Source organism: Lepidochelys olivacea (assembly GCF_965140295.1).
Source record: "Lepidochelys olivacea isolate rLepOli2 genome assembly, chromosome: 6".
NCBI lineage: Eukaryota > Metazoa > Chordata > Testudines > Cheloniidae > Lepidochelys > Lepidochelys olivacea.
Window position 1 is genome coordinate 60,994,043 of NC_140416.1, and position 12,405 is coordinate 61,006,447.

The window sequence follows — 12,405 nt, forward strand, 5'->3', positions numbered from 1 at the left end:
GGTAAAGCACTTTGGGATATATCAAGTATGAAAGGGACTCTTCTAGTCTATTTATCACTTGTTGTGAGTCTGCAGAGGACCACAGTGATATTAAGCAAGAGGAAGCATAAAATTGTATCAGCTACTTTTTTTTTATGGCATCTGGTCAGGCTTCCAGAACAGCTTTAGATTTAAAATTGCAGCAGGTGTGTGGGGCCCAGGATGACAATTAGAGCTTGATTGGTTAGATAACTAATCAAAATTAACCATGCAAGGAGCACCTGTTGAAAGTTCTATGTAATTACATGGTTATAACAGAGTACTTATTTTTTCCCAAACAGAACTTAAGGGATTTTAGTTGCACTTTGGGGATGATGAATGAGGAATTGGGAATGAAGAAGAATAACTGATGAAAATAAATGACAATAAGGACATTTTTAAAAGCAGCCATTGGGTTGGGTACCAAACTTGCCATTTTGGGCCTGATTTTCAGAGGTGCTGAGAACTTGCACTTACAGTTGACATTCATGGGAGCTGTGGATGCTCAAAACCTCTGAAAATAGGGCCCAGATATATCAAGTTGGGCATCCAAAATGGTGGCTGCTTTTTAAAATTTCAGCTATGCACTAGCTAGTTTTAAGAAGAACTACACAAGGGTGGTACCACTAATTCGGCTGAGCCTGTGTGAGACGGGTGGGAGCTCTCCTGTAGACAAGGTCCCACAGCCAGATGCATTTGTACCACATGGGTTTAAATTGTCTACACAGGGGATCCCATCAGGGCTAACGCAGATTCATGTGAATCGGTGGCACTGTTGGAAGGAATTTTTTCCTAAAGTTCCCTAGCATAGGGAAGACTGTTGTGTGCATGGCCTTGTGATTTGTTTAGCCGGCAAATGCTGCTGGTTCAAGGCATACAACATGTTTAGGCCACAAGGATTTGTTTTTAGCTTAGAGGTAGCTGAGGAGGAAGATACAAAGTCTGATGCTTGGATAAAGAGACCAAACAAGAGACTAAATGAGAGAGGGAATGCAGAAAAGAATTAGAAATAGCCTGGATGCCAGCAGCTATTACAGTGGCATCTTAAACAACTTGCCTGCTGGCATCCTTTGATGTGCAGGAGATATCTGTGCTGGTCTGCTTGACATCTGTTGCTTTGCAGGAGACAGTTGTCACTCATGAACTGTTTTCTCACTTGACATGCCCTACTCTGCAGGAGATGGCTATCATTCATGGACTGCTTGCCTGCTTGGTATCTCTGCCTTGCTTGTCATTAAGTGAAATTACCAGTTTCTGCCATGCTGGCCGCTCTCACTGACACAATGAGGCCTTATATAGAGGGAAGACAACAGCTGTGTTGTCTATATTTTATTTATTGATTTTTTGGGTGTGTGGATACCATTTGTCTGTGAATACAAATGTATGGGTGTACATTTGCTGTGTAAGATAACAGGGCTGTCAGTAGTTCAGTGCCCAATCTAAGTGATTGTGTAAATTCTGGTGGAAACAATGCTGTAGAATACAAACGTATTTTGTGCAGCACCTTTCATACAAGCTGCATCCCAATATGCTTTGGCAAATTCAATAAATAAGGGCAGATAAAGAGAGAAATTCAGAGTAAAAGAAGAAAGGGATGTATTTTCTGGTGAGATTTGAAATGAAATGGAGAGTCTGTGAGCCAGAGAGAGATACAAAGGAGGATTATATAGATGGTCAGATCTGCAGAGGAGAAGACTCTCACGTCAGCATTGCTGATACATCCATGATGAGGCAGCAAGAGGACACTGGTGCTGAATAAACAGAGGGAGCAATGAGAGGAGTAGAGAGACAAGAAATGCATTGGAGGGGGGAGAACAGACTGAAGTTGGTCCATGTTTCGGACACAAGGAAATTTAGAACTGGATTTTGGAATAGTAGTAATGTTTAGCTCTTTTATAGCACCTTAAGAACGTAAGAACGGCCATACTGGGTCAGACCAAAGGTCTGTCAAGCCCAGCATCCCGTCCCCGGCCAGCGGCAGGTGTCCCAAAGGGAATGAACATGGATCAAGTGATCCATGCTCTGTCACTCAATCCCAGCTTCTGGCAAACAGAAGCTAGGGACACCATTCCTGCCCATGCTGGCTAATAGCCATTGATGGACCTATCTTCCATGAATCTATCTAGCCCCCTTTTGAACTTTACATCTGAATTAACATTAACTAATTTTCATGGCACTCTTGTGAGGAAGAGACATATTATTCCCTGTTATCTACACTGGGGAAATATTGGAAGTGTTATAATCCCCATTTTGGAGATGGAGAAAATTATACACAGAGAAGTTAAGTGTCTTGCTGGAGGTCACACAATAGGTTAGTTGCAGAACTAAAATTAGAACTCAGGAATTCCTGACTCCCAGCCCTATTTGCAGGCCACTAGACCATAGTACCTCTAATGAGGAAATCAGTGGAAGTGTTGATGAAAAGGGTGTGATGTGTTTGTTTCCTTTTGCACGTGTTGGAGTCTGGAGATCTGGAACTTGTGGACAAAAGTGTTGTGGAAGTTGTAGTCATATAGGTGAGAGGAGGAGAATGCAAAGACAAGGATTTCAGAAGAGGTGGGATAAGGGAATACGCAGGCAACACTGTAGAGGAGGCAGGAAAATTTAGATGATAGGTGGGGTTAGACCAGTCTTGTTAAATATTTTCTCTAACAAAGTGGTAAACTGCCTGGGGCTGGTTCTCCACTGCCTTTCGGCTTGTGGTCACTGACACCTACGAAGAGAAGGTACAAAATGGAACCGTTTTGATTTGGGTGCATTTTACACTCACTTTACACAGCTGTGAATTACTACACAAAGCACAAGGTAGTCCTGTACATGAAACTTGCAAATGACAGTGATGTGGGAGAAGTTGCAATCATCAGAGAAAACAGAAAAGTAATGCTATGGGACCCAGAGAGGGCTGAGATGTGAACCAGATGTAGCAAATGATATCTGGCTCGCAAAAATGCAGGCTGAGACATCTAGGGAAATACAAGCTGAAACCCAAATATTCATGGGCGGTCATGTGGAAACATAACTCTGAAATAGAGTGGGGTGAGATAGTGAACAGCAAAGCGGTTATGTGTTTGCAGGGTGAGATAGCAGTAAAAAAAACACAGCAACATTAGGCTCTGTTAGCCTAGATGTGGTGGTTTTTAAATAATAATCTCACGCTCCTCTCCTCTTTATGGCCCTGATCCGGCAAGGTACTTGAGAAGGTGCTTAATTTTAAGCACATGAGTAGTCCCATTGAAGACTGGGAGTTTGTTTCCTGCTTAGGGGGCATTATGGAAGAAGGCCTGAGTGGGCAGAGGAAGCAAAGCGGTTGGTGAGGCCCGCATTGTTGACAGAGAAAAGCAGGTAAAGGGAGACATAAGGAACGATGTAGATCCAATTGGAGCTGCGCAGGGGCTTGAAGGTGAGGATGAGAAGTTTGAACTGGCTGTGGGGAGTAACGAGGTGCTAGGGGAGGGATTTGAAGAGGCGAGGGAGATGGTTGGATTGACAGGTGAGGAAGATAATTTTAGCAGTTGCATTTTGGACAGATGGGAGGGACTTGGGAAAGCCAGAGAGTTCTCTACACCTCCCTACCAGAAAGATATTGACAAGTTAGAAAGTGATCAAAGAACTGCAAAAATCATTATTTGCGCTTGAGAGAATGGCTTATGAGGACAGATTAAAAGAACTTTGGTAAATTCGTACATCTGAACTGAACAATGATGACTAACTCTGATCCCCAAGCATGGTAGAGCCCCTCATTCCTCCATCTGCAGAGGGTTGGCGACTCTCCCTAGGACAATGGGGCCTGACTGCCTTGTGCACAGTGCTCATCTAGTGGCTGGATGGGGTCCTGGTCCATGACTGCATCTCCTATGTGCGATGACAATACAAATAATAAATAATAACAACTACCACCCATGGAATATTATAATATATAACAGGACCAACAAAGAAAGATAAACAACACTTTATTTCCATAAAGGATGGATAAACTAAAAGAAGGGCAAGGGAACAGGCAAAGGAGACAAGGATATCAAATAAACAAGTAACTAATCAATCCTGCAACACTGAAATCCCACAAACTAAGGGAATCTTTGGAGCGAGCTCTCCAAATTCTCCCCACAGCTTTATTTGGGTGCTGGAGTCAGAGCTCAGAGTGAGGGGTTAGTGTCAGTGACATAGCTACAATGGTGCAAGTGGTGCAGTCGCACCAGGGCCCACGAGGTTCTGGAGGCCCAACCAGGCAGACTGTTGCTCCAGCACTGCACCGGGCACGTGGGGTTGCAACGCCACTTGCTTAAATTTGGCCCCACCTTCCCTCCAGCACTGCTCAAGTTTAGTCAGGACAGGGGTTGGCCGGGCCAAATTCAAGTGAGTGATGTTGCCACTCGACAATGGGGTCACAGAGCCACTCAGGTGTGATCCGGCTGTGTCTCTATCATGATACTCCAAACCTGAGTAATGTTATGGCCCCGTGTGCCTGGTCACATCATTACTCATCACTCAACTTTGACCCGCACTGTGTGAATGCTGGGCGGGTGATGGGAGCCAGCATTGCTGCTGAGTGGCCAGGTTTGGGAGGAGCTGCCCTTGCCCAGGATGGGAACAGAGTGCTGAGTCAGCAGGGGTGCCAGTGAGTGGCCAGGAAGATCCTAGGGGTGGTGGGTGAGGGGCAGAGGCAAGTGGTTGAGGGAGTGTTGGGGGTGGGTGAAATTAAGAATGGGAACATTTTGGCTGAATATCAGGAAAAGCTGAGTGACAGTTAAACTTATAGGGCTGTGGAACTGTCTCACCCAAGTGATGTGACGGAAGTCCCGTCATGTGGGAATTTGGATATACAGTACATTGGGCAAAGCACTAGAAAATGTACTGCCGGCCGCAGTCCTGCCCAGGTCACTGTACGACCGAATAACTAACCCTCAGCAGGGCTCTTTACCTCTTATAGGTATGGAAGGAGAGAGGCAGTGCGGGATGCGCAGTATCACAGGTACTGGGCTGATTGCACCTCCGACCCCTCCTAACCTTGTTGAGTGCATCTCTCCCCATCCCAGACCTCTAGCCATCACCTACCTCTGAGTGGAATCGTGATTCTTGCATTCTCAGACTGGGCCCTGGGTTGCAGCCCCCTGATATCAACTGTGATTACTTCAGCAGGTCTGACTTGTGTCCAGACCCAGCAATTCTCCTCCCTTCTCTGGAGCAATGGCAATGGTAATCAGTGACCAAACAGATTCCTTAAAGCAAAGTATTAGCTGTTTAGAACTAAAGCATTTCAGAGGAAAAGAGATTTTAAAGCAATAAAACTAAGCTTATTTTCCCTAAGGCTTACTGGTCCCTGGATGTGGGGAGCCCTGTGTCAGCCTGTCTCCCTAGACAGCTGTTGACAAGTGACTCCCTCTTCTCTCCCTGAGAAGCGCTACTTATCTCTTGCCCTGTAAAAAGAAAAGGAGTACTTGTGGCACCTTAGAGACTAACCAATTTATTTGAGCATAAGCTTTCGTGAGCTACAGCTCACTTCATGGGATGCATACTGTGGAAAGTACAGAAGATCTTTTTACACACACAAACCATGAAAAAATGGGTGTTTACCACTACAAAAGGTTTTCTCTCCCCCCACTCCACTCTCCTGCCTGGTAATAGCTTGTCTAAAGTGATCACTCTCCTTACAATGTGTATGATAATCAAGGTGGGCCATTTCCAGCACAAATCCAGGTTTGTGCTGGAAATGGCCCACCTTGATTATCATACACATTGTAAGGAGAGTGATCACTTTAGATAAGCTATTACCAGCAGGAGAGTGGGGTGGGGGGAGAGAAAACCTTTTGTAGTGGTAAACACCCATTTTTTCATGCTTTGTGTGTATAAAAAGATATTCTATACTTTCCACAGTATGCATCCGATGAAGTGAGCTGTAGCCCACGAAAGCTTATGCTCAAATAAATTGGTTAGTCTCTAAGGTGCCACAAGTACTCCTTTTCTTTTTGCGAATACAGACTAACATGGCTGTTACTCTGAAATCTTGCCCTGTAGTTTTTCAGGTGTATGTTGGGGTGTCTTTATCTAAATCTATTGTGTTTCTTTGTGGTTTGCTGTTCCCACAGCCCCCTGTTAAGTTAGATCAATAAAGTCATACAAGAAATTCTAATAACCCACCATCTTCTACAGTAAGTTTACCTCACTGAACAGGTCATGGACAGTATTCATATCATTATCACATATCAGTATTCCCAAAATAAATAAAAATACAGCTTCTTGTCCATCACACCCAGGTTTAGGGTGACCAGACAGCAAGGGTGAAAAATCAGGATGGAGGTGGTGAGTAATAGCTGCCTATCTAAGACAAAGCCCTGAATACTGGGACTGTCTCTGTAAAATTGGGACATCTGGTCCCCCTACTCCGGTTACAAACAGTCAAGCAAAAGCGTTTGTTTAATAATGATGAGGTCCTTCTTTCCTTCTTGGATTCCTGCAGTGTTATGAACCGCACCCCTGCCAATCTCATTCAGGAGATCATTTTAGTGGATGACTTCAGCTCAGATCGTAAGTATCAATCCTCCCTCTCTTTCTTTTGCTTTTCTCTCTGATTTTCTCCTTCACTCACTCTGTTCTCTTTCCCTCCCTCTCAAAGATTCTCTCTCTTGCTCACTTGCCAGTTGGCGAAAGAAGAAAGAAGAAGGAAAGGAGAGAGGCTTTTCTGCACCTAGTTTAGCTTTCACCCATGGCAAAGAGGCCGTGTTTTCCTCTTTCCTGTTCTCCTTGTGTGAGGTTGGTAGTTCTGGCCAGGTTGCCAGAGTACCCAGTCTGGTCCCATTAACCACCTTTTTATGTGGTGTTTAGCCCAAATATGGTGAGTGGTGTAGGCCAGTAGTGTCTGATTATATGGGTTAAAGCAGTGGTTCTCAACCTGTTTATTATTGTGGGCCGCATATGCCCAGCACCCCAGCCCACACCCAGAGACCCCTCCACAGAGTGAGGCCAGGAGCGTACTCCGCTGCAGGGCTGAGTGGAAGGGCAGCCCCAGACCCCGCCATCGCACAGGGCAGCCTGGCAACCCGGACCCAGCATGCAGGCCCTTCGGCCTTTAGCACACAGCTAGGCCGCAGCTATGTGCTAACTGGGCCACATGCGACCCGCGGGCAGCAGGTTGAGAACCACTGTGTTAGAGAGAGAGACCACAGAGAACTGTTGCAAACTCTCATGTTCTACAGACAGACTGGCTTTTGCCCTAGGCCCGGGCTGGGATCGTCATGTAGCTAGGGCATCCCTGGAAGTAGTTCTGGGTGAGATTTTGCTTCAAGAGGCACCCGACTTCCTCCAGCAACCTGGTGCCAAGCAGGAGTGTATGCTGCATGATCCTGGCTAGCTCCACAGACTAGTGGCTGTGCCGTGACTCCGCCATGCCACCTTTTGGGTAATTCATTCCCCTAAAGGCACTAGGAGATAGTAATCTATGCACTCCCCTGAGCACAGTGCTTGCATTTGTTCCTGGCTGTTGTATAATGGGGTTGGGGTACAAGGGGCTTCCACAATGGCCCAGGACAATCTAGCACCATGTTTATTATAATAATTAATTACATCTTCAGACTATTATTAGTTTTTTACAGCATTTTGTAATGAATGTCTGCAGTGCCCCTGTGAGTTAAGGAAGTGATACTGGCTGCATTTTACATATAAATAGCTTTGCCCAAAATTTTCAAAAAGCGGCCACTGAGTTTGGGTGCCTGAGTTCCTGGGTGCCAGCTTGAGACTCCAAGAGCCTGATTTTGAGAAGTGCTGAGCACCCACAACTCCAGTGGGAGGCAATGGGAGCTGTGGGGCTCAGCACTTCTGAAAAGCAGGTCCTAAGTGTCTCAAGTTGAGCACCTGACAATTCAAACCCAGACTCCGTTGCCACTTTTGCAAATGTTGGCCTTGAGCAGCTTGAGGCCAGTTTTTCAAAAGAGCTCAGCCAGAAACTCCCATTTAGGCCTCTAAATAAATGGCAAGATTATCAAAAGTATCCATCTCCCAGATGTTCCCATTATTCTCAGCGGTAGCTCTAGGGTGTTGAGCACTTCTGCAAATCTGGCCCTTGGCGCCTCGGTTTCCCCAAGGACACACAGAGGTTAGGGTCAGAACTAGGACGTGGATTTCTGGGCCCTCTCTTCTTACATTCCTGGCGGGTGAATAACCTGAAAAGAGATTCTTGCATTCACCTGAAATGGACCTGTCCAGTGCTGGGACACAGTCTTCCCTTGTGACATCCAGCAATATCTCAATAGTTCTTTACTGAAGAGCTTCTGCCACTACATTTGAATGATACAGCAGCTGCCAAGCTGCCCACAGAAAAGCAATATTTCAGATTTGTGTCCTTGAAAATGGAAAAAGAGATGCCAAGAGAAGCACTTTGGCTGGTGGCCTTAGCGTCTCTCTCTAGAGCACTGAGGCTGTGGGAGGATGATGGCAAGCAAAGGGCTCTGCAAGATGTAGAAAAGTGCATGGGATAAAAGAGCTGCTTGTGGGGGGAGGGAGGTGGAGAGGGCTCAAGGAAAATGGGCTTGTGATGGAAACTTTTGCCCCAGTGATATCTGTTAGAGCAGGACTTGCCAAAGTGTGGCCTGTGGTCCAAATGTATCCCACAGAGTTCTAGAGCAGTGGTTCCCTAACTTTAACAACCTGTGAACCCCTTTCAATAAAATGTCAAGTCTCACGTACCCCATCCTAAAAAGGAATATTTCCAGGGATTTTCTCCTTTACCTGAGTATAAATTATAAAAGCAGTGATCTTGGAAATATAAAATTGGTTTTTATGACATGCTTGTACACTCTATTTATTATTAATTATTATTTATGATTACAGTATTTTTATTACATTATGAAAATGGCAACACGCTTCCAAGATCTCACTTTCATAGCTTGTTTCACTTTGAATGAGCCTGTAATAAGCCAAGGTTCCTATGTTTCATCAAGGAGTATCAGATGTGAAACAGCAGGAAGGTATTTAAGAAGTCAACTCAAAGAGTTCCTCCTACACAAGCCTTCAGGTCTTGAGCAGTCCAGGCAAACAACGCACTTTACAACAAAGCTTAAACTTGTTTTTCATAATAATTTTAAAAACAATACTAGCTGCCTATTTAATTTTAAAAACAGCAAAAAATATCCACCTCCATTTCCATTCCTTATAAGGAGTCTTGAAGTTTAAATCTCCTGAGTATGATAGATATGCTTGCTTTGATCTGCTTAGCTCTTGGAAGTCCAGGGCCTCCGGGCTGCTGGCCCTGTGCTGCCCAGGGTCCCTATGGACAGCTCTGTTCGCCATTAGGGAGTTTTTTCCCAAGAACCCCCTGTAACATTTCGCAACCTCCCAGGGGTTCATGAACCCCAGTTTGGGAACCACTGTTCTAGAGGGAGCCCTGTGCCTTATCTCCTCTTTCATGTGGAGATGTGGCCTTCTGAGCCTACATGGCCCAGCATGCATTGCTCCACTGTGAGCTGAGCAGAAGGTCCCTCTTACCAAATGCAGTCTGGGATGGTTCTATAATGTACTTCATTTAATGCAAATTAGGTGTGATGTGGGCTCCCAGCAAGTTACCAGTCAGACATCCCTGCATTAGACAGTGGAAAAGTGTCCCCAAGAAAGATGGTTGAATCACTATGGCTTGGATTAATTAAAACTAAGCTGAAAACTATCCCAGAGAACAGATTGTAGGGAACAACCTTGCATGATCTCGTGGGTGGAGGAAATGCACTAGATCACCTAATAGAATAGGTCTCTTTCCTCCTTAGCTTCTTGGATTCTCTGCACTTGCTCCCTGATGTCCCTCAGTTTCTCCTGCTCTCAATTCTACAACCTACAGCATATGCCCCTTTGTTCTTCTGCAGTGCTGATCTCGAGCTGGCTGCAGCCTCAGCCTTTCAGCGCATCTGGGGAGCTTTGGCTCAGCTGCCAGGGAGGAGGACTGTCAAGTGAGATCTCTTGGGTACACTTTAGACAATGGGATTAAGGTATCAGGTTGATTAAAGTGATATTAAGTGAAAGCAGCACTTTCCCTGCATGGAGACACATGAGAGCAGTTAATTGGAGCGCTCCACGGAAGCCAAATAATTCATGCATTTGTGCCAAATGTTTTCTCCTTTCCTAAGCTGAGGACTGCCAGCTCCTTACCAAGATCCCAAAGATCAAGTGTCTACGCAACAGTCGGCGAGAAGGTGAGTGTGGAAAACTTTGCAGGTACCATCTGCTCACAAAGTCACCCCTTCTGCCCTCCACTCCCCTAGATGGTATTTCTCATGGTTACAATTCATACTTGCAATACAGGTGAAGCTTTTATTTCCCAATCTGGAGGCTTTGGCAGAGCGAACCTGGGTTATCAATCCTCATGCTTCAGGGCATTTGTTGTTATTTTAAATATTTACGTTATAGTAGTGCCCACAGTCCCCAGTCAGGATCAGGACCCCATTGTGCTAGAAACATATAGGTAGACATGGTTCCTGACCTGAGAGAAGAAGACAATCAAATATACATTATATATACACACACACACACAGTTGGGGAAAGCTAATATTTCATATATATAATACACCTACAAAACGAAATGTTGACTTTCCCTAGCTGTCCTAACAGCTGTCCTTCCGCGCAGCCATTTTGTGCTGTCTGATTTCTTATAGCCAGCACAGCACAAGTGGATCTTGAGAAGGGATTTGAAGGAGGTGAGGGTAGCGGCCTTACATGGCATCCCAAGCATCAGGGGGTGGTGTGGAAGATGGAGAAGCATTTGTGGGAGAGACTGGCATCATAAAAGAGAAGAGTGAAAAGCAGTGAGGGGCCCTGAAAGTCAGGACAAGAAGCTGGAGCTCAGTACACTGGAAGGGGTGAGGGAGCTAGGTGAGAGATTGAGAGATGGGGGTGACTGAGCAGAGTGATAGGCAAGGAAAGTGATTGTAGCAGCTGTGTTTTGCAGGGAATTGAGGGCAGTGATGTGAGTGTCAGGGAAGCTGATGAGGAGGAGGTTCCAGTAATCAAGAGTGGAGGTTTAGTGGTGTAGACAGAAAAAAAAGAAAAAAAAAGCCCATGCTCCCTAGCATGTCTCCTACTCCTGTGGTGTCATGGACCTGGCTAGGGCAGCTCTATGCCATCTGGGGAGGCCCCTCTGGTAGGGGTACGTTTATGACCCATTTACACTGTTAGAGCAGTGTAAAGGGTCCAGCTTGCCCTGGAGAATCAGGCTCCCTGCACCAGTATAAATGGCTACACAAGGTGCAAGGTAGTGGAGAATTTTTATTTTTTCTAAGTTGTAGAAGTTCAGGGCTTTCCCTCCCTTATCTCACCTTTCTTTTACTCTCTGGCCTTTCTACTTCCTTCCCCTCCTCTGCCTGTTCCTCCTTTTAGGGCTGATTCGTTCTCGAGTGCGAGGGGCCGAGGTGGCAACGGCTGAGATTCTCACCTTCCTGGACAGTCACTGTGAGGTGAACAGCGAGTGGCTGCAGCCGATGCTTCAGAGAGTGAAAGAGGTGAGACCCCTTCCCCATGTCATCTTTCTCTCTCCACACAACTCCTGCCAGGATTTAGCTTCTTTTTTCCTGGCCCTGCCAGGCAGCTGACAGACAGCACCGTACACACTGTGAGCTTCAGCATCGAGGGCAAGCACCCAAATGCCTCCTTGTCCAACTCAGATGTTTTTAAGAGGAGTACGGAGCCTAAAATATTCCGTGCAACTGGCACCTGCTGTGTATTACCAGGACTCTTACCGTAGGGCCCCAGCACTTTCCTGTTGTGGGGGCGGGGATGTTCATAGATGGCAGGGGAGATGTGTGAAAATCCTTGTGCTGCTGACTGCTACTTTAACCTTCCTGGATACCTCTTCCACGTCCCCTCACATGTAGACAACACACACAACCTCTGCACGGACTACTGCTCCCTTTCCACAACCCCCTTCCAACTGTTGAACCTCTCCCCTTCCCACCTCCCAAACCCTCCTGCCATTAACACCCTCTGCAACAAGCACCGGGCCCACAAAACCACTTCCCAACACAAAGTGCCCCCAGGGACTTTCTTTCTGAGGTTCACTGGAGAAAGGATTAATCCCAGGGCAGATAGAGTGGAATATCAGACAGCAATGTTGGCAGCTCTCGCCCTGAATTCACCATGGGGTCGAAGGGAGGATGTGACAATGCTACAGTGAACCTGCAGGGAAAGAGCAGGGGGGGTGCAGAGGGGGACTGATCTCTCTGCCACCTGCAAGTGCCGCATTCTCCATCTCTGAAGAAAGGAGCCCATGAGGTAATGGGGTCCAGGAGAGGAGTGGGAGGCACTTGCGCTGCTGTACATTTCATATGTCTGCTCAGTTTAGTATCAAGGGGAGGAAGAAGGTGAAACCTTAGAACTTCTTTTTAAGCCTGCTCAATAAATCCTCCATCTCAGTAGCCC

At 46.1% G+C, this 12,405-nt stretch overlaps 1 protein-coding gene across 1 annotated transcript in view; it reads left to right on the forward strand.

Moving 5' to 3' along the window:
- Nucleotides 1–12,405, forward strand: part of GALNT16 (polypeptide N-acetylgalactosaminyltransferase 16) — a 126,034-nt gene that overhangs the window by 79,973 nt on the left and 33,656 nt on the right. Inside the window, exons 4-6 of the mRNA XM_084630268.1 lie at nt 6,473–6,540; nt 10,122–10,187; nt 11,368–11,489. Of these exons, the coding sequence (XP_084486394.1) occupies nt 6,473–6,540; nt 10,122–10,187; nt 11,368–11,489 (256 nt within the window). The remainder of the gene's footprint in view (nt 1–6,472; nt 6,541–10,121; nt 10,188–11,367; nt 11,490–12,405) is intronic.